The 19,752-nt window shown below is 50.5% G+C and overlaps 12 protein-coding genes across 12 annotated transcripts; 6 read left to right on the plus strand and 6 right to left on the minus strand.

Annotated features, from left to right (window-relative positions):
* Nucleotides 1-47: 47 nt before the first annotated feature.
* Nucleotides 48-2,933, minus strand: KL928_004304 (uncharacterized protein; the record flags this gene model as incomplete). The annotated part of the gene is made up of 1 exon (XM_043204988.1): nt 48-2,933. The coding sequence occupies one exon, from the start codon at nt 2,931-2,933 to the stop codon at nt 48-50; it is 2,886 nt and encodes a 961-aa protein (XP_043058371.1).
* A 164-nt stretch (nt 2,934-3,097) lies between these two features.
* KL928_004305 (uncharacterized protein) lies at nt 3,098-5,641 on the minus strand (the record flags this gene model as incomplete). Its single annotated transcript, XM_043204989.1, has 1 exon — nt 3,098-5,641. One exon carries the CDS (start codon nt 5,639-5,641, stop codon nt 3,098-3,100), a length of 2,544 nt encoding a protein of 847 aa, XP_043058372.1.
* Nucleotides 5,642-5,756: 115 nt separating this feature from the next.
* On the minus strand, nt 5,757-7,550 carry KL928_004306 (uncharacterized protein; the record flags this gene model as incomplete). Its single annotated transcript, XM_043204990.1, has 1 exon — nt 5,757-7,550. One exon carries the CDS (start codon nt 7,548-7,550, stop codon nt 5,757-5,759), a length of 1,794 nt encoding a protein of 597 aa, XP_043058373.1.
* A 577-nt stretch (nt 7,551-8,127) lies between these two features.
* On the plus strand, nt 8,128-9,330 carry KL928_004307 (uncharacterized protein; the record flags this gene model as incomplete). The annotated part of the gene is made up of 1 exon (XM_043204991.1): nt 8,128-9,330. One exon carries the CDS (start codon nt 8,128-8,130, stop codon nt 9,328-9,330), a length of 1,203 nt encoding a protein of 400 aa, XP_043058374.1.
* Nucleotides 9,331-9,437: 107 nt separating this feature from the next.
* On the plus strand, nt 9,438-10,541 carry KL928_004308 (uncharacterized protein; the record flags this gene model as incomplete). The annotated part of the gene is made up of 1 exon (XM_043204992.1): nt 9,438-10,541. One exon carries the CDS (start codon nt 9,438-9,440, stop codon nt 10,539-10,541), a length of 1,104 nt encoding a protein of 367 aa, XP_043058375.1.
* Nucleotides 10,542-10,608: 67 nt separating this feature from the next.
* Nucleotides 10,609-11,508, plus strand: KL928_004309 (uncharacterized protein; the record flags this gene model as incomplete). The annotated part of the gene is made up of 1 exon (XM_043204993.1): nt 10,609-11,508. One exon carries the CDS (start codon nt 10,609-10,611, stop codon nt 11,506-11,508), a length of 900 nt encoding a protein of 299 aa, XP_043058376.1.
* Nucleotides 11,509-11,647: 139 nt separating this feature from the next.
* Nucleotides 11,648-12,781, plus strand: KL928_004310 (uncharacterized protein; the record flags this gene model as incomplete). The annotated part of the gene is made up of 1 exon (XM_043204995.1): nt 11,648-12,781. The coding sequence occupies one exon, from the start codon at nt 11,648-11,650 to the stop codon at nt 12,779-12,781; it is 1,134 nt and encodes a 377-aa protein (XP_043058377.1).
* Nucleotides 12,782-12,919: 138 nt separating this feature from the next.
* KL928_004311 (uncharacterized protein) lies at nt 12,920-14,485 on the plus strand (the record flags this gene model as incomplete). The annotated part of the gene is made up of 1 exon (XM_043204996.1): nt 12,920-14,485. One exon carries the CDS (start codon nt 12,920-12,922, stop codon nt 14,483-14,485), a length of 1,566 nt encoding a protein of 521 aa, XP_043058378.1.
* Nucleotides 14,486-14,529: 44 nt separating this feature from the next.
* On the minus strand, nt 14,530-16,197 carry KL928_004312 (uncharacterized protein; the record flags this gene model as incomplete). Its single annotated transcript, XM_043204997.1, has 1 exon — nt 14,530-16,197. The coding sequence occupies one exon, from the start codon at nt 16,195-16,197 to the stop codon at nt 14,530-14,532; it is 1,668 nt and encodes a 555-aa protein (XP_043058379.1).
* A 177-nt stretch (nt 16,198-16,374) lies between these two features.
* KL928_004313 (uncharacterized protein) lies at nt 16,375-17,535 on the minus strand (the record flags this gene model as incomplete). The annotated part of the gene is made up of 1 exon (XM_043204998.1): nt 16,375-17,535. One exon carries the CDS (start codon nt 17,533-17,535, stop codon nt 16,375-16,377), a length of 1,161 nt encoding a protein of 386 aa, XP_043058380.1.
* Nucleotides 17,536-17,714: 179 nt separating this feature from the next.
* On the plus strand, nt 17,715-18,773 carry KL928_004314 (uncharacterized protein; the record flags this gene model as incomplete). Its single annotated transcript, XM_043204999.1, has 1 exon — nt 17,715-18,773. One exon carries the CDS (start codon nt 17,715-17,717, stop codon nt 18,771-18,773), a length of 1,059 nt encoding a protein of 352 aa, XP_043058381.1.
* Nucleotides 18,774-18,778: 5 nt separating this feature from the next.
* KL928_004315 (uncharacterized protein) lies at nt 18,779-19,705 on the minus strand (the record flags this gene model as incomplete). Its single annotated transcript, XM_043205000.1, has 1 exon — nt 18,779-19,705. One exon carries the CDS (start codon nt 19,703-19,705, stop codon nt 18,779-18,781), a length of 927 nt encoding a protein of 308 aa, XP_043058382.1.
* Nucleotides 19,706-19,752: the final 47 nt, after the last annotated feature.

Consider the following 19,752-nt stretch of genomic DNA (forward strand, 5'->3'; position numbering starts at 1 on the left):
ACTCATATTATTAGCGATGTGCAGAACTAATTCCGAGAATAATATTTCTAAACCACTGGGTGCTTGTGGTAGCGACGTTTGCGGAAAAAAGTGTCCAGTCTGTAGACTACCACGCCAAAGAAGCGGACCAGCGCCAGACAGCACACACACCAAAGCACGAACGTCATGAACCTGTTGGAGCTCTTATTATCCACGCTTCTCTTCACCTTGCTGGTAGTGGAGCTGCTAGAGTCCTCGTAATCACTGTAGTCGTCCAGTCCCCCCGTTCGCAGCACAAGCACCAAAATTATAAAGTTCGATACGAGCCATGCAAGCACCGTGTACGTTCTTCCCAAGGCATAATTCCGTTCCGAGGTTTTTAACGTGCTTTCCTTTTTCACCGTCTCAGGCTTGGAGATGTTGCTGTTAGCCAGTAGATACAGCTCGTCAGGGTCCTGCAGGGCCTCCGATAAGATCAGCTCGTTCGAACGCTCGCTCTTATTGGCCTCTTTCTTGCCCACCTCCTCAACCTTGAGTGCTCCCTTAGTTCCCCACGAAATGTCGTGGATGTTGCAGAACGCAAAGACACTCAACACGTTGATGTATGCCGGGCTCAGGAAGATGTACTGCAGACTGCAACCAAACAAGTGGAAGAACTCGAAAAACAGCAGCGACCCTAAAACGTACAGGGCGTACGTGGACGAGAGTGCCACGGTCAGGTCGCGGAACTTGGAGTTTCCGAGGTACGCCAGTACCTTGCTTTTCGTAGAGGCCGCTATCTCGCTTTGGATTGTGTGCACAGACGCGATCGTGAGCATGATCACGCAGAAAATCATGTAGGCCATCACTATGGAAAAGAGCAGGAACGCGAGCTGGTACAGCCGTTTGGCGTCCTTGGGCTTGTTGCCGAACGAGATGATAAACGTGAGCGCCAGAGCTGCAATGTAGAGCCACAAGAACACCACAGCGAGTATGTTACCGGCCTTGAACCCGACCGATGTGTCTGCCAGTCCCAAAGTGAGTATGCGGAACACCAGGAAGTAGAACGAGATGGAGAGCCACGAAAGACCGATGTTGATCGTCTGATACACCACCTCCACCAGCAGGACGAGTTTGCGGCCAAAACCGTGCTTGGAACGGATTATCCGATAGAAATGCATCACCGAGTAGAGCGCAGCAAAGAACGAGCCGTTGAGCCATCTCCGCCGCTGGTTAATGAACTCTGCAATGTTTCCCGGCACGTCGGTGACTCCAAACGCGTCGTGGACGTACCGCAGCACGTACGACGCTCCCTTCTTGGCCACCAGCTCAAAACACAGAATTCTGTCTTCTGCCAGGTACATGTTGGACTCCAGCGTACCGGCAGGCTTCTCTGTGTTAGTTTTCATGTCTTCTCCGTGGAAGTATGCCTCCAGAGGGTCTCCTTGCAACGCCTCGTATCTGTACGCGCTGAATGCACCGGGAAGAACGGTGACGAAACCAAATGCCGACTCCATCGGCTTGTCAAGAATATTGGATATTTTGTACTCGAAGTTCTGTGCGGCAGTGAGCGGATTCAGCACAACGCATTTGACGTCGGAAAAGGTCCGCACGACCCAGCGTCCTAGTTTCTCCATGACCGAGCCCTCGTCGTTCGGACTCATTTTTTTCCCTAGCATGGCCCTGATCTCTCCACAGGCTCCTCCGACCTGCGGGTCCTTGAATGCCTGCCAAAGCTTGTAGATCGAGTCCGGGCCTGGCTCCGTGCCAACGTCCAGCAAACACACTATTTTCGGGTTCAGGTTCGGACACAGAAAGTTGAACGCCCATCTGTGCGAGTTGATCTTCTGCTTGTTCTGCTCCTTGAGTAAAAACATCATCTGCACAGGCACAGTCTGCTCCGTGACCAACGGAACAGTGAAACCCTTACCCTCGTCCCCACGATGGTAGTCGAACTGTCCAATACCAAAAGTGGTGGTGTACTCAAACAGATGAGCATTGACGTCGTCGCCGTTCACCTTCTCCTGGATCACACCCTCCTGGTAGCATCCCAGCAAAGTGAGTAGAGCCTTGGATCTCTCGTGGATCTTCGAGCGCCCGTCGCTAACTATCACCACCACAATCTTTTTCCACGCGTTTTTGCCAAACGGGTGCTCGTTGGAGTCTTTCTCCGGCAAGTTGTACATGGTTTTAATGTTTTTGAAAACACCCTTTAGCGTGCGGCCCAACAGAACCTCGTCCTCGTTGTACATGGTGCACACGATCATGAGCTCCGTCTCGCGTCGCACGCCATACAGATTCGGCCGCAACGGATAATTCACAATGTCCTGTCTCTTCTCGAGGTCGCCGCTGGTAAAGTCCTTAGGGTCTGCTGTAATGGCATGGTATCTCAAATACGTGAACTCTGTCAGGTTTTTGGCGTCCTCAAACGGGATGCGCGCAACCAGCTGTTTGGGAACCGGGAAATCAAAGCTGTAGTGTTTGTCGTCCAGCAATTGGACCTTGGTGTCACCTGAGGTAGCCACATTGAGAGGCTGGATAGCGTCGTTCTCTGTCTTGTCGAAAAACAGATCCTCAATGACGGGCTCATCCCCGTCCCTCATAAAAGACTGGAACACGGGATAACTTTGCTGATAAGGCATTGGCGGCACTGGGGGCTGGTATATCACTGGCCTGGTGTACGACTCGGCCGGGACTTTTTCGGACCCCAGAAACGAGCTGTTTGATGAGAAGCTAGACTGTGTCGCGTCGTAAACATTCGAGGGCGGGCGAAGAATGGAGTGGCGCATCGGAGAAGGACCTGCTTCGTGGTATGAGTCCTGGTATTCGTTCAGATCAAAGGTACTCCTGTGAGCGTGGCTGGAATCCTGTTGTATATCGTCGTCGACTATCTGCTGAAACGGATTGTTATGCAAGCTCTGTTCCTCAACAGAGTCGTCGTCGTCTAATCGAAACGGATTGTCATTTTGTACCATATCTAAAGAATTCTCAGATAGCTTTGTTACAGATTAATATAATTCTATATTTTGGTTTTGTATCAGCTGCGCCATGTCTAAAAATAATTCGAAGCGTGATCGCGTGGCTATGCTGGAAAAAAACTCTGAACCGAGATCTCGGATAACTCCAGCCGTCCATGGCTTTAGTCGTACTCAATGGAGGAAATCTTCTGTCTGACAATGTCCGAGACAATCCTCGACTCAGTAGCGTAGTACCTGACGACGTCGATCTCGTCTCCCTCAAACCCGACCCAGGGTCCATCCAGCTGTTCCTTCAACAATGGATATATGTAGCTCTGACATGCCTCCCGCGCCTCGTCAATCGTGCTTCTGCGTTTGCGCAGCACGTGTGCAGAAAGCGCTTCTGGATCTGTATGCGAGGGGCTTGGGGACTCTGATGGAGTGCGCATGACCACCGACTTGCGTCCGGGCCGCGGTTTGCGGGCAGCCCCATCAGGCGAGCTAAGGAAAGAGCCCAGCTCGTCGGAGTCGTCGGTCTCTGCAGACTCGCCTGACGTCTTTATGGCGTCGAGAGCAATGTAGAACAGCAAGGGCAGGTAGTTGCGGTTGAAAAAGAGTATCACCACAACCGTCATTGGCAGCAGAGGCACCACTAGCGCAGCAAGCACAAACGACTGCTCCAAAGCGAGCGTGCCCAACATTTGCAGCTGGAAAAACAGCATCCCCAAACACACTCTGTGAAACACTATGGGCCACAGCTTTCCTGTACTGTGATATGGATGGACCATGGAATACACCAGCTGATACTTGTAGACGTAGTATCCTAGAACAAAGTACACCAGGCCAGACGTGAGGATTTTCGTGGAGATCACAGAGTAGATGATGGTGATGATGAAAATGAGCAGATGCTGGGGCAGAATGAGCCCGACCTCAAAAATGGCAGGCTTGTAAAACAGGTCTCTGTAACTTCTGGGAGTCTGCCACGAGTGACGCAAAACGTACTCCCAAAAAATATATGCGAGATCTCCCGCCTGCAGCAACTTGACCGGAAACATAACCAGACCCTGCAGCAAGATCAGGTCGATGTAGAACAGCGACAAACTTTTGATCGACGTTGCCAGCAAAGGCGCGATTTTCGTAGTGTCTGTTAGCAGGGCCTTGTAGCTGGACAGGGTACCAAACAGCGTGAACACCAGGAACAAGTTGAAGAAAATGTACATGAAGTTTTTGCGTGTGATTGAAAGATCAACGTCGCCTTTAGAAACCAAACCTTGCAAATTGGAGAGGAAGGAAATGACGTATGGAAGCGCAATGTTGATGAGCGTGAATAAGTAGGTCGGCAGGATACCGGTCACGATGGTCCTAAGAATTTCGTGTTTGATCAAGTAGTCACCAAACTCGGGCCATATTCTTTTGATGGCGTTGACGTTGAGCAGCGAGGACAGATACCGAATAGGAATAATGAGCAAGATGCTAAAGGCGATGATGATCAGCTCCACAATGTTCTTCCTTATGAATACGGATTTCGAGCTGAGATGCAAGTTGTCCCAGTTGACGTCCAGAGGAGCCGGTGCCAGACAGGTGATGAGCTGGAACGCTTTAGGCGAGAAGAGGGCTTGCGCAGCCATCTGAGCGTCGCTGACAGAGTCCATTGTCACGAATGCCGAGGGAATAGGCTTGAAGTCTCCTTTCTCGCGCACCACCATTATTTTTTGGTCCATCTGGATGAGCTCTCCGCAGTAGTAGTCAAAAAGATCGACTTTGGGGCCAAACGCAGTGATTCTGCCCAAAGGCCGCTTTTTCTCTCTATTCTTTGAGTCGTATGCCTTGGGAAGCGGCACGGACGCGTCAAGATCAAGCTCCTGGCTGAGCAGGTCCAGTTTAAGCTTGGCCGAAGGGGTCTCAACGTCTTTAAAAATGCGAGTCTCGAGTCCGTAGTAATTCGAGTACAGCTGTTCAAGCTTGCGCATTATTTTTGTGCGACGGTCAAACAAGTTCCGCAGTTTCGTGTAGTCGTACACCAGCGTGACCTTCTCGACGTTACCAACTCCCAAGGTCTCGATATGAGATTTCAAAGCCTCTTCGTCTTTCAGCGAGTCCGGAATATGGGAGATCACGATCGTTCGGTCTGTGACCGACCGTTGCGAGCCCAGACAGCGTTGTCTGGTTTTGATGATGTGCAAGGTCTCTTTGAACAGGAAAAAAAAGACGGTAGCAGTGAAAACATACGTGAAGATCGTGCACACCACCAGATACCCTGTTGGTTCGGAATCGTCGTGTCTGGCAGGAGTCTTGGCCGCTCCCGTCATCACACCGTAGAACAGTTGTAGCCCCGTCATTTCCTTGTCAAACTTGCCGGTCAGCAGATACCTCACGGGACTCAGAACCAGCAACCCAGCCACAGTCATGGTACAAAAAATCCGTATTCCCATGCGGAAGAAACAGAGGAACACGTACGCGTCGAGCCCGGCCACTTGGATGATCTCGTCTCCGGAGATCGAATGGAGAACTTTGAGCCAGCCAAGAAAGCTTTTCGGGAGCCTGCGTATCATCTTGTTCCGATACGGGCGCACAGAATATAACAGGGGGAACTTGTATCTGACCAGACAGAAAGTGAGGAAGATCACCAGGCCCAAGATGGAACAGAAGTACAATTGCACCTTGAACAGGGTCTGTGTCTGGCGTCTGGGGTCAAAAAGAGGAGGCTCATCTGAATTCTCCAGCATTGGCACAGATTTGTAGCATTAATTAGTCCTCATACAAATTATTACTAGCGCGACAGATAATAGCGGACCATGTGGCGGTGCAAAATTATAATGCTATCATCTATACAGTGGTCTCTCATTTGGAGAGATCGAGGTCTAGGTTGAAGGAAGGCAAGCCAGAGTGGTACAGGCTTTGTTCCGAACGGGTTTGTTGCAAGGGCTGGGAGCCGAGAGTGAGGCCATTGATGCGGGAGGACAGGCCTTGGAAGTCGTCGAGGCTTCCAGAATACGACGAGGCGCTGCCCTGCGAGAGCATCGGCTGGAACAACGGCGTGCCGGAGGCAGACTCGGGGAGCGAGCCCTGCTTGCTTCCGGCCCCCGACCGCGGGTACTGCAGCATGTTGTAGATGCCCTGAGCTGCTGCCGGTGCAGAGGTGTCGGGGCCAGAAGCGTTGGAACGAAGGTTGTGGCTGTACTGCGGAGTGGCGAAGGATCGGCGCTGGGCCACGTTGGAGTTGTATGCGTCCTGGTGGTACGTGTAGCCGTTGTACGAGTTTGCTGCCGGTTTGGGCACCCCACATTTGAGGCAGCAGACATTCTTGGCAAAATTATGGTATGCGCAGGTCTCGTTTGGACATTTCCAGTCGCCGGCCCTAAAAGGCACGTTGGACGAGCCGTTGGTGTTTGATTGTCTGTGGTAGTACTGACCTGTGTTGATCGACTCCTGCACGGCAGCCGCGGAGGCAGCAGGGAAAGAGCAGCGGAAACACGTTGTTCTTCGCTGGAAGTTGGAAAAACCGCACGACGGACAGGTCCAGTCGCCAGGTCTGGGTCTGTTTTTCGAGGACGGGAACGGCGTGAGAATGTCGTGTGCCTTGTCGAGCACCGAAGCAGACGAGGGTTGCACCTCTACAATTCTGTCGTTCAAAAGTCTCCCCGTCATGGCCAAGGAGTCTAGAGCTTCTTCGTGGGTAGCAAACACGGCAAAACCAGAGCAAGTTGGCTTCGTACCTGACGATTGCGAGCTCACGCTGTTGCTGCCGCTGCTGTTGCTGGTGCTGGACCCTGTTCGGCTGTTGTTCTGCGACTCTGACACTGGCGGGCTCTTCACGGTCCAGAATGACACAGGCCTGCCACCATATTGGGTGAACCAGGACTCCAGCTCGCCCTGCGTCGTATCTGCCGGCAAGTTGCTCATATACAGGATTCTGGACTTTTCCGACCCAAACTGTGCCAGGTCCAACGCCATGTCGTATGGTGTTTCGAGGATATTTGAGCCCTGTGGAGCTAATTTCTGGAGATGGCCAATCACCTTGATCAGCACCTGCACTTCATCGGCCGCGCGGCGGGGCATAGCGAGCGTCAGAGAGTCGCCGTACGACCTGTTCACGGGCTTTATATCTGCTACGTCGAGATCGAGAGCGGAAACAATGTGCGACACGGTAAGGGAGCCAGGGTGATCTATTTCCTGAGACTGGCACTGTTGGAACTTGAGATACTCCTTCTTGAGGTCAAAGTACCGAGAGTGCTCCAGATACGACGGCAGCTGTATGCTCTTTTCTCTGCTTTCCTTTGGGAGCCGCATTCTGAGGTTCCAGCTGTTGAAGATAACAAACGTGAATTCTTTTTTGGCGGAGACGAGGTGCTCCTCGATGTCCTGTTCCAACAGCAGGACGCAATCCCTCAGCGAGGGAGCGTTCTTGACGTTTTCCCAGGTTAGGGAAGTCTGCGAGGTGCACAGCGGCGTGACAGGGGTGGTAAGGGGCTTGACGAGCGACGAGTTGGTCTTGATCTCGGCGAGCGACTGCGAGTCGACGACGGACCAGGCGATCTCGAGGATCTCGCTGGAGTCCTTGGAGGAGCCGAGGTCGTCGCCCGTGGTGGTGATGTGGAGAACAACAAACGCAGACGGGCTGGTTTGTCCAGACATGTTGTGGAGATGGTCGAGAAGATGGAAATTTTTTTTACGGATGAAAAACCACATCAGGCACGAACAACACCCGTGCACGCGCTGTCTCCCCGGGCCGATTTACCAAGATCGGCAGGCGCAAAGATCAGCGGGAGTATGTGCCCTGCCCTGATGTATCGTCGCAAGCGACAATACGAAAACAGGGATCGGGAATACACAACATTGGCAGCGCCGTACGCGGCCTGCTGGAGCAGCGAGCAAAGAAGACCGTTAATTGAGGTCGGCATATGCAACAGGAACAAATACATTGAGCCACTGCCAGGGGAGGAAGCGGATTGCAAAGTGTGGGTGCTGGAGGCAGGAGCGGTCTCGCTTAGCTGTCCGCGGGCGAAATTTTTTTTTCGCGCACGCCTGCCACGGACAAGGGACTGCATGCACCACGCGGGAAGCAAATCTGGCATGCTACAGGCGCGCAGCAGTGCTGCAAAGTAATGGTGAACTTTTTGAAAAGTGTTTATGTATGTAATGAAAGTTTTTTTGGCAAGGGCTTATACTTGAGGAAACTTCACCAATTGATGCAGTAAACATACGTTCGTTAATGTCCCAACAGTACTCGCAGTACCAGCAAAACTACCAGCCCTACCAGAGCTACCAGTCGTATCAGCAGGGCGTAATGCCTTCTGGTCCAGTGGCACAAACCTACAACTACCAGCCGTACCAGACTGCCGCCGTACCTAGCGGAGACTCTGCGGCGGCGCAGGCATCGCAGCCCGGAGCAGTCGCTCCTCCAGCAAACGAGGCTCAGTCTTACCAGTACTATCCAACAGCGCATTCCCACTATTCGCAATACTCCTATCCTCCCCAGCCTCCCACCCAGTCGCAACAACAACCCCTGCAGCCACAACAGGTGGGCTACTACTACCCGCAGCCTCACCCTTCCACCTTCTATCCAAGACACGGACAGTATCCAGGGTACGGGCAGTCATACAAAGGTCATATGCAGTATGTTTACAACACTCCCGGCAACACGGCTACGTCAGAGACGCCTGTGCAACCTGCGGGAATGAGGCCAAAGATAACAACGACCATGTGGGAGGACGAGAAAACGCTGTGCTACCAGGTGGCAGCCAATGGCGTTGCCGTTGTCAGAAGAGCAGATAACGACATGATCAACGGAACCAAACTTTTGAACGTCGCCAAGATGACCAGGGGCCGCAGAGACGGTATTCTGAAGGCCGAGAAGACCAGGCATGTTGTCAAGATCGGCTCAATGCATCTCAAGGGGGTGTGGATTCCTTTTGAAAGAGCCCTTGCTATGGCTCAGAGAGAAGGTATTGTTGACCTGCTGTATCCCCTGTTTGTCAAGGATATCAAGAAAGTGATACAGCAGGGAACTCCGACGACCCAGATGAGCAAGACGGCTGCGGTCCCGCCGTATTCGTACTACGTGCCTCAGCAGTATAGCTCTTCGGAACAACCAAGCGAGGAGAAAAAGGCCAAGCCAGCGGAGTCGGGATATGATAAGCCCAAGGTCAAGTCTGACTACTTTTACGGGTACAAGCCCCAGCCTTCCGGTGGCATGCACTATTCAAACTCGTATGCGAGCTACAATTCGCAGGCCTACCTCCCTCAGGTGGCCTCCAATCAGCCTCCCGCAGATCCTAATGCTTCTCAAGGATCTCTAGCGTCCACCAATACACCTTCCTCCTCTGTTGGGTACGCCAACCCTGCTCCGGCTCAGAAATCGTCTGCGTCTGACCATTCAGAGCCCTACATCAAGAAAAGTTCCGAGTCGAACTGAGTGTTTTTGTGTTGTTTTGACTATTATTTTTTTAAGGCTCCAATTTTATATTTTGTATTAATACTGATATCAATTTTTCAGGTGTGAAATTTTATTTTAAAAAAATTATGTCTCTATTTGCAGTTGACGGATGGGGCTTGGAAGGTAAGAAGGTTGCTGAAGCCGTTCCGAAGCCCAAGCCGGCTAAGGAAAATAATGCGACAAAGAAGAAGGGAAAAAAGGTGAACAAAAAGAACCAGAAGCAGGGTTCCAAGGTGGATCAGGTCCAGCAGGAGGACACAACCATTTCTTCTGCCGTGAATTCTGATAATTCCAAGACCAAGCCTGTTCAGCAGAAACCTTCCAAAGCTCCTCAGACTGAAACTAACTCGTCGCTTACTCCACTCCAACGCAAAATGATGGCCAAGCTGGCCGGATCGAGGTTCAGATGGATCAACGAACAACTCTACACAATCAAGTCTGACGAGGCTTTGAGACTGATACAAGAGCAGCCAGAACTATTTGAAGAGTACCACGAGGGTTTCAGATCACAAGTCCAGTCCTGGCCGGAAAATCCCGTTGATGTCTTTGTTAATCAAATCAAAACTCGAGCTACCACCAGACACGTCAATGCACCAGGAGGTCTTCCTGGACTGGCAAATAGCAGAGTGGTAATTGCCGATATGGGATGCGGAGAGGCCCAACTTGCGCAGGACGTGAAGAAGTTTATGTCATCAATAAAAAAGAAGAAGATAAAGATAGATGTGCACTCATTCGACCTGAAGAAAGCCAACAACTTTGTGACAGTGGCTGACATCAAGAACGTTCCGCTTGCGGACGAGTCTTGCACAATCGTGATATTTTGTTTGGCACTGATGGGTACGAATTTCCTCGATTTCATTCGGGAAGCATACAGACTACTGGCTCCAAGAGGGGAGCTGTGGATTGCGGAAATCAAATCTCGTCTGAGCGACGAGAAGGGAACCGAATTCATAGAGGTTCTCAAGAGTTTTGGATTTTTCCACAAGTCTACCGACGACTCCAACAAGATGTTTACTCGGTTTGAGTTCTTCAAGCCACCACCGGATATCCTAGCTGAGAGAAGGGCAAAGGAGGAAAAGAAGCGCAAATTTGTTGAAAAGGAGAACAAGCTGGAAGCTCTTGAGACCAAGAGACAGAAGCGACCTGAGGGGGAGTGGCTATTAAAACCTTGTATTTATAAAAGACGCTAATCGAGGATTCTGGGCTACGAAAAAATTATTCAACATGTAATATTATTAATTTTCGTTCACTAACGTCATGGTTCTAAAGATAGGATTTATCCCAGAGCATTTTTCCACTCCTCTGCAGTTTTCCAAGACGAAGGGATATTTTACGCAAAATGGCATCGAATGCGAGCTGATTGAGTACCCGTCGGGCTCAGGACACCTTATTCAGTCTCTCAAGAGCCGCGAAATCGACATCGCCATTGGACTCACAGAGGCCTTTGTTAGAGGAATCTGCGAGGGCGACCACGAAAGCTACCAGATTGCCGGCACATATGTGCAGTCTCCTCTTTGCTGGGCCATTTCCACCGGTGCCCAGCGCTCCGACCTGACTTCCGAGACCCAGCTTCAAGACGCATCGATTGGAGTCAGTCGGATTGGTTCGGGCTCGTACGTGATGTCTTTTGTTCTGGGTTTACAGCGCCACTTCAAGAGCCCATTTTTCAAGAAGTTTGTCGTTTTGGACAACTTCAAGAACCTCAGAGACTCGGTCAACAGAAAGGACGGTGTTGAGGCCTCGGACGCGTTCATGTGGGAGCATTTCACAAGCAAGAAATACTACGACAACGGCGAGATCAAGAAGATTGGCGAGATCTACACTCCATGGTCGTCGTGGGTTATTGTCTCCAGCAAAAGTGTGGAGCAAGCGCACGTGTCGTCCTTTTTGAAGGCTGTGCAGCAGGGTGTTGAGTACTACAACAGCCACAAGGACGAGGCCGCAAAATATATCGCTGACCATCTGGATTATACGTATGAGGACGCCAAGGAGTGGCAAAAGACTGTAAAGTTTGCTGGCGACGTCCAAAAAATCGATTTCGAAAAGGACATTCTCGGCACGAAGTCGGTCCTGAAAACCGCCGGCGTCATCCAGAAAGACGGCTCTGAAACAGACGAGCAGATTCTGCAAAAGCTGCGCGCCGGCGTCATCAACTAGGTAACTATAGAGTCTGTCTGTCATTCTTGTGTACGGTAACAACCTAATAATTTTGGGGTAAGCATGTGATTTTTCTTCGACAGAGAAGATCAGGACCCGAAATTTGGACCCGTGCTTCTGATCTTTAAAGACGTGCAAGATGTCGCTTGAGATTCCGCCCAGCAGTTCAAAGAGCCCAAGCTCGGGCTTGTTCTCTCCTGGGTTTGCAAATTCCCCAGCCCAAGGCAACATGAACGCCGCCTGGGACACCAACGAGGCCAACGGGCACAACAACGCACACCAGCCCGATTATTTTTCCGCAGACCTTGACTTTGACACGGCGTACATGCTAATGACTAATGAACTCGATGCGGGCGTTCCTTCGAACGCCGAGCTCTCCGCCGCGATCAAACACTCCGCCGGCTCGCAAACTACCCCTGGCTCCAGTTCTACTGACCAGTCGACCACGGTCCCGCAGACACCGCCGATAACCAATGTCGTGTCCACGGGGCTGTCGCCTTTCTATAGATCGCCGAAACTTGTCCAGGAACAGCTTTCGCGACCCTTGACCCCGGAAAACACCAAACTTCCCGACAAAAACAGCTTTTTTGCGCGATCGTCCTCGTCGTTTCATTTTGGCGAGTCAAGTCCTGCCCAGGCCACGTCGCCTGTGTCGCCAAACACAAGGAATTTGCTCACCACGTTCAACAACCTGAGCTATTCTGCGAACCTGGTGGGTCTGGCTCGACAGCAGTCGTCAGAGCTTCTTTCCGTGTCCGAAACGTCTGCGCTTGAGAACTTTCTGGACTCGATCGCCAACGACCAGAACTTGTCGAACCTCTCCAAACACTGGCACTCTATTGACCCTCTGGCCAGCTCAATAAAGGACTCGAAAAAGCTCCCTGAGACCGAGCTGGAGGTGATCATCAAGAGAGACGACGGGGCGCAGTCTCTGCCGTCGACTCTGACGCAAGAGGAGAAGCTGGCCCAAGAAAACTGCCAAAAACGACAACGGAGCAATTCTTTTTCCAAAAAGCTGCTCACAGAGGAGGAGAAGAAGCTGAACCACTCGGCGTCGGAGCAGAAACGGCGCGCAATGATAAAGAACGCATTTGACGACCTGTGCGATCTCATAAGTTCGTCTCCTGTGTATCTACGACAGACCAGAGGCGATGGTAGCAAGCCGAAAAGCAAGCGCAAAACAATGTCCAAATACAACGTCATGATGCACTCGATAGAGGAAATTGATCGGCTTCAAGATGTTAATAGACGGCTCAAGCAGCTGATAGGGTAAATAGCGAGTCATTGATGAGAAACGAGAGCAGTGTTATTGTAGGTCGATCGACGCGACTCGAAAAGCGCTCCGCGAAAAATGTCTGTTTATATTTTGTTTGTTTATTGTTCATTCAACTGGCGCTACCATTTGAACACCATGCGCCAGCGCTCCAATTCTGCGACTTCCGAGGATCTGGACTACCTTGCAGATTCCTCTGAACTTCATCTTCATTTCGATAATAAGAGTTTTGAGGATACTTTCAATGAGAACGAGTTTATAGATATGGTTTTGAACAGAAGATCCGATCGAGGACACGAGAGCGCGTTTGGGCGAGCTCTGCAAGCCCGCGAAAAAGAGTACAAAGAAAACGATGAGCCGGTTCTTGACTTCCAAACGCCGATACCCAACTCTGTGGCATCGTCCACTCCGAGGGTGGTTCCGCCGCAGAATGTTGGAATACTTCAGAGCCATCACAGAAACGTTTTAAATGAACGTCTTGACAGTGCAAAATCGGAACCAAACCAGGTTCAGAAGCTGGTGGTTAAATTTGATGATACCGTTCAGGATAAAGAGAACCATCACTATGTTCAGAAACTCAAATCTTTACAGACAGAAAAGGATCAGCTTGAAACTAAGATGGAGGAGTTGAGCTCGCAGAATACCAAACTAACAAGCGATCTGGATGCGAAGAACAAAGAGATAGAAGATCTGCATAAAAGAATAGACTCCCTGATAGACAGCCGAAGTGTTATCCAGAAAGAGCTGGACTCTTTTAAGGAAATGATTTTGGGTAGGGAAGAATTACAAAAGGATCTTGACTCACTGCGGAAGTCGAAAGAGTCGTTGGAACTGGAGAATGAAAATTTGAAGACCGCTGCGCAGGACCAGAAGACCAAATTACTCGATTCGGAGAAGGAGAACTCTGAGCTTGAGATGAAATTAAAGGAACAAATTGACTTAGTTGCCAAGTTGACCGTGGAAAAGGAAACAGCCGAAGCTGAGGCAGGTGAGCTCCACGGAGTAAGTGCAGATCTGGAGAACGTCAAGAAAGAGCTAAATATCTCTCTTGAGCAGAACCAAACCTTAAAGAAAGAGAAGGAGAGTCTACGGGTAGACTTGGAGGATAAGACGCAAAAGGTTTTGAGTTCTGAGAAGCTCAGATCTGAAATTTCCGAGCAGCTGGACACATATAAAATACAGACAGAAAAGGAGAAAGGACATCTTTCGTCGGATTTGCATGAAGCACGAAACCATATAGATCAATTGCTGGAAGAACAGCAGCATTTGACCAAACGACTGGAAGATTACGAATATCTCATTGAGTCGCTCAAATTAGAGAATGAAAAGCACGCCGCCAAGCACGGAGATCTGAACTCCCAGCTAACAAAAGAAGACCTAAAGAACTATGCGTTATTGAAGCTTGAACAGATTGACTCAATGACGTTTGTGGAACTTGCAAACAGTATGAAACAGCTGCTTCACTCGTTTGGTATTCGCTACCAGAACTTTGGTCCTTACTTCCATTTCTTAAGACAGTCGTTCGACTACTACGAGCAATTCGCGTTGAACTTGCACGAACTTCTGTACAACGAGAAGCCAATGAACCCCGAACTGCTCATTTCCCAAAACCTACGCAAGTTCTCGCCCGCTAATGTCAAGAACCTCAAGCGCTGTCTACAAGGGATGCTGGATGCGGTGGACACCCGAATGTACGGACAATAATATACGAATTCAACCAAATGCAACCGAATAAATACCCAGATTTTTCATTTCAGAGAAGAGATATCAACTTCTGGTCCGATGGTGACAATGTCATCGTAAAGTAAGGTGGTCAGGAACTCGGCCACCTCGGTGTGGCCATTAATTTCCTTTTTGAGGCAGTCTGCAGCGATCTTGAACTTGTTGTTTGGCTTGTTGGCAGCGCATCTCTCTGCCTCTTCGTCAATCAGCTTGCTGATGAATTCTGGAGTGATCGTCTTGCCGGTATCGTCCATCTTGACTGCGTGTTTACACCAGGAGTACAATTGCAATCTGGAAACCTCTGCGGTGGCAGCATCTTCCATCAAGTTGTTGATAGGCACGCAACCAAGGCCTCTGAGCCAGCTCTCCATGTAGTTGAGACCGATGTAGATGTTGGCACTCACACCTTTCATGGTGATCTTGCCGCCAGGAATGTTGGTATCGACGAGATCAGCCTCTGTAATCTCGACGTTCTTTTGGACGTGGACCTGGTTAGGAGTAGGCATGTGTTCCTGGAAGACGGACAGGGCGGTAGGGAGCAGTCCCGGGTGAGCAATCCAGGTTCCGTCGTGGCCTGCAAGGACTTCTCTGAGCTTGTCCTGTCTCACGGCCTCCATGGCAGCTGCGTTTCTCTCTGGATCGTCCTTGATAGGAATGGTGGCAGCCATACCTCCCATGGCGTGGACGCCTCTCTTGTGGCAGATCTTGATGAGCTGTTTGACGTAGTTGGTCATGAAAGGAACTGTCATGGTGACCTGGTGCCTATCAGGCAGAATATGTTGTTTTTGATTCCTCAGTCTTTTGATGGTGGAGAACATGTAATCCCATCTTCCACAGTTCAATCCAGCAGAGTGGTCTCTGAGGGCGTACAGAACCTCATCCAGTTGGTACGAAATAGGCAGGGTTTCAATCAAAACGGTGGCCTTGATGGTTCCTCTAGGGATTTCGAGGCAGTCCTGAGCAACGCAGAAGATGTCATTCCACAGCTGAGCCTCCTTGTAGTGTTCCATCTTTGGCAGATAGAAAAATGGAGCAAGGCCCTGCGAGAGCAGGAATTTTGCGTTGTGGAAGAAGAACAGACCAAAGTCCATGATCGAGGCAGAGATAGGCTCTCCGTCGACCAAAATGTGCTTGTCCACCATGTGCCAGCCTCTTGGTCTGACAATCATCACAGGCACTCTTCTGCCCTCTCTGTTGATTTTGTACCGTTTTCCAGTGGACTGGTTGGTAAAGTCAATTCTGTCTCTAATGGCATCGTACAGATTGACCTGGCCATAAATCATGTTGTTCCAAGTTGGAGAACACGAGTCCTCAAAATCCGTCATGTACGTGAACACGTCTGTGTTGAAGGCATTGACGATCATCTTTGCGTCTGGCGGACCAGTGATCTCAATCTTACGGCACTGCAGTTTAGGATGGGTAGGCAGACATTTCCAGTTAGGGTCGTCCCTGATGTATTTCGTCTCCTCGAGGAAGTGCAGCGACTCGCCGGCGTCCAGCTTTGCCTGGACCTTTTGTCTGTTTTCCAGGAGCTGTTTGCGGGTCTCGTTGAAGCTTCTGTGAAGCAGGACAATGAACTTCAGGGCATCTTTCGTCAGAATGTCTCTAGGAGTGGCCTGGGACAAAAGAGGCTTGTCCGAGACTTCGCCTAGGATTTTCACGTTATCCAGCGTGGTTGGGTTAATTTGTGCCATGTGGGAATTGTTGGATGCGGTGCACAATGACCGTATTTATAGGTTGCAAGTCATCCCATTCCATTCACCCTATATCCCACATGGTTGCGCCGCCAGGAGAAAAAATGCCGGGTTCGGGGTTCTCCGGAGACCCGATGAACCTTGCGGCCGATCTGGGGAACCGGAAAATTTTTTACTTTAAATACTATGTATATCCTCTATAACGTCACGCGTTTCGTGCTCGCTGTATGATTTGACCCTGCTGAACGCAAAACTGCGCTCGTTGCTGATATCCAGATCGCCCTCGTCCAGGGTCTCCTTATTGACAAAACCCATGCGCTTCCAGTTGAGCTTATGGTGTCGTGCGTACTTCCCACCATTGACGATCTGGAGCTCGTCCACAAACGTGTACATCGGCACGGGACCCTTGCAATTGCACCGCACATGCCCGTCAATACTCATTGACCAGGTTCCTTCGTAGACCCGTTCCCACTCGCTCGTCCCGAAGAGCTGTCTCCAGTTTCTGTAAAATTTGGGCACAACTTCCTGGGGCTGCATTATCGTAAGCAATTTTTGGCAGCTCCCGTCGGGGAAAAATCTGTTGTAGCGATAATAGGTTATCATGCGGAACGGCAGGTTCCACTGGTTGGAGAACTCTGCACGGCCTCCCTCGCGCTGGTAATTCACCACGCTGATGTAGAGCCCGTTGAACTTGATGAACGGTCGCTCGCTCAGCATCTTGTGCCAGCTGTGGTCCCAGATCCGAACCATCTGCCACTGATCGGCTGTAACGCCATTGAGCACCCGTTCAGAGTCGTCGTACACCTGTCTCGGATACACCAGCATGCACAGCCGTCTCCAACTGGCAGCCTGGCCGAAGCCGAGCCAGGCGAGCTTTTTGCACGACATGGCAAAATTGAACCACGACGGCGTGTCGCTGCAGATCAGAGTATCTAGAATATTGTTAATGACCTCGTCCGGCAAGGTCTCCAGCCAAATGGGCTTTTCCTCGTCTATGGGATGTAGAACAGCATCGTGAAAAGACTCCAGCAACGGCTTCACTTTGATTTTGCTGAGATCCAATTTCGTGAATCCGTTGTGCACAGAGCCGTCCTTACGCTTTTCCGGCACCGGCAGGTTCTTCACGAGGTTCTCGCGGTAGCGCAGATCAACCTTTTCATCCAGCTTGTACGCCTTCCGATAGTAATCGATTGCTTCGCTCAACGAGCCGGCCTGCTCCTTGTTGCTGCCTAGCTCGAAAAATTCCAGCGCAATGTCTTCCCTGGTCTTAGTCGGATGCTGCCGAATAGACTCCAGAGTCAGGTGTTTCAAAGACTCTTCCAGACTCTCATTAGACATTCAGGACTGATTCTGATAAAAAAAAGAGGAATAGATTACGTAATTGCACGGCTCAAGCTTGTTTCAAGCCTGTCTCCACGAGCCGATGTGAGTCGACACTGCGACAGTTTGGCTACCATTAGTGTTTAACTTCTCACTTATATATACCAAGATGACCCATACCATTGTACTCATCAGTAATGACACAGCTGAAAGACAAGTTACGCGAACTGCGGGAGCTGACAGAAGCTTTATATCGAGATTTTGGGCTCAAATGCGAGTACACCCTCTCAGACACCAACCACGCCTTGTTGGCGCCAGAGTTCAATAGCGTTCCCAAAGAGGCTGACACTACGGGCTCCTCAGTGGATGAAACTTCTGTGATTGAGTCGACTTTCAAGACAATTGAGATCGACCCTTCGGACTCGCACGAAGTGGACGAGTACCTTGTTCAATGCTTTGACGAATTCCAGCAGATTCCATGCAAGTTACTGGCGAAGGCATGGATAAGGCTCATCGAGCCTAAAAAACAGAGCAGGTATCCTTACAAGCTTGGAGACCGGTCCAAGCCGTTGTGGTGGCCGGAGACTTGTCGCCACAAAGAACCAGACCATTTGCGCAAGGAAGAGCGGATTGACCTGCTGGTATGCATAGTGAAGAGTTTCCGGTTCCAAGCAAAAGACTTGATCGCAACGGCAGAGTCTGTCGGAGATTTCAGCATAGCCCATGGAGACCACACAAAAGTGAGCAGACTGAGTAGACGCAAGCTCGACATACTTATAGAGATGTTTAAGGTTCTCAATGCTGCTCCCGGTTCTGGACCGGTGACCGTGAGCAAGCCAGGCAAAAAATATTCCAGCAAGGTCTACACCAAAAAGGTGTTGCAACGCAAGCTGGAGTCTGAGCAGCGCGAAAATATTCCTCCGGAGAAGCAGAGTCTTCCACCAAAAACTCCATCACCACGTAGGGTGCTGGGAGCGCCCCTGATACCCTCTAATATGCGCCAGACCTCGACTCCTGAAATGAGCTTCCAGAGTCCCAGTTTTGGGCACGAAAATATCGAGCCTAGCCTGGCAAGCCGAAACCCGCTTAGTCTTTTGACACCAAACAACTTCAATCTGCTGCTCTTGTACGGGCCATCGTCGACCGACTTTGGCGGGCTTTTCCAGGCCAACGAGAATACGAGATCCGCGCAGCGTGCAACGTATTTCCAGAGAGTGGACCAATTTGATAGCGACGAAACAGTGAGTGACTGTTGACATGCTCATATTACGCTCTCACCAATTGGAAAGTATACTATCTGAGTAATGAATTTCCCGCCGTATCGATGGATGCAGGAGCCCGCAAGAACGTTGTCCACCTTGGAGTTACAGGTGATGAGGTGGTTGAGCATCACGTGGTTCGGAATGTCCTGGTGGTCAATGTTCTCAACGTAATCGGAGTGTCGTAATTGTGAAACTGTTTGGACGCCCTGGTCGCTAGCCCGTTTTTTCAGCTGTTCTCTGATCGACTTGGAGCGCGGCTGGCGGCTGTACTTGTCCATCAAGTTCAGGTTGTTGATGTTGTAATGGTGCTGTTCGTTGATGTAGACGTGGTTCGAGTACTGGTATTGGTAAGGGTATGTGCGATAGTTGTGAGATGGCGAGTCGTTCAGCAGATTGGAGTTCAAATAAGGAGGTAAAAGCGGCGGTTCTTTATAGCCCAGCGACTGCAAAAAATCAAAGTGGTTCATCTTGTCGAACTCGGCGTCCGAGAAGTCGTAGGGCGATTTGTACGGGTAGTGTATCTTCTCGGGAAGGTAAAAATCGGGGATCTCGTTTGTGTATTCCTCTTTTTCCTGCTTTACTAGGCTGGATGTGGAAATATTCAGAAAACTCAGGTCGTGCGCAAGAGCGTCAGAGAGCTCTTCGACCGTGGAGGAGGCGCTGGACGTGTTGGCCAGCGGCACATGGTTGTACTCGTCCTCGAGACGCTGGTCGTTCACGTCGTCGGAAAAGAACATTCGCGAAATCGTGCGCTCTGGCTCCCTCTGTGATCCCTCCTCGCTTTCGGCGATGCCTGGGGCCCCGCGGCTCGACGCTGAGGACGACACCGTGGACGTCTCCGACGACGACAGCACCGGGTGGTCTTCGATGTTCTCGATAAATGAGTACGAGCCTACTTTATGAATTCTATTTTTTTCTTCCATCATGGAACAGAGATATTGCAGGTTAGCAAATATATATAAGATGCCTGTGA

This window comes from Ogataea angusta, assembly GCF_019207475.1.
Source record: "Ogataea angusta isolate 61-244 chromosome Unknown 61-244_NODE_9_length_489604_cov_89.567313, whole genome shotgun sequence".
Lineage (NCBI taxonomy): Eukaryota > Fungi > Ascomycota > Pichiomycetes > Pichiales > Pichiaceae > Ogataea > Ogataea angusta.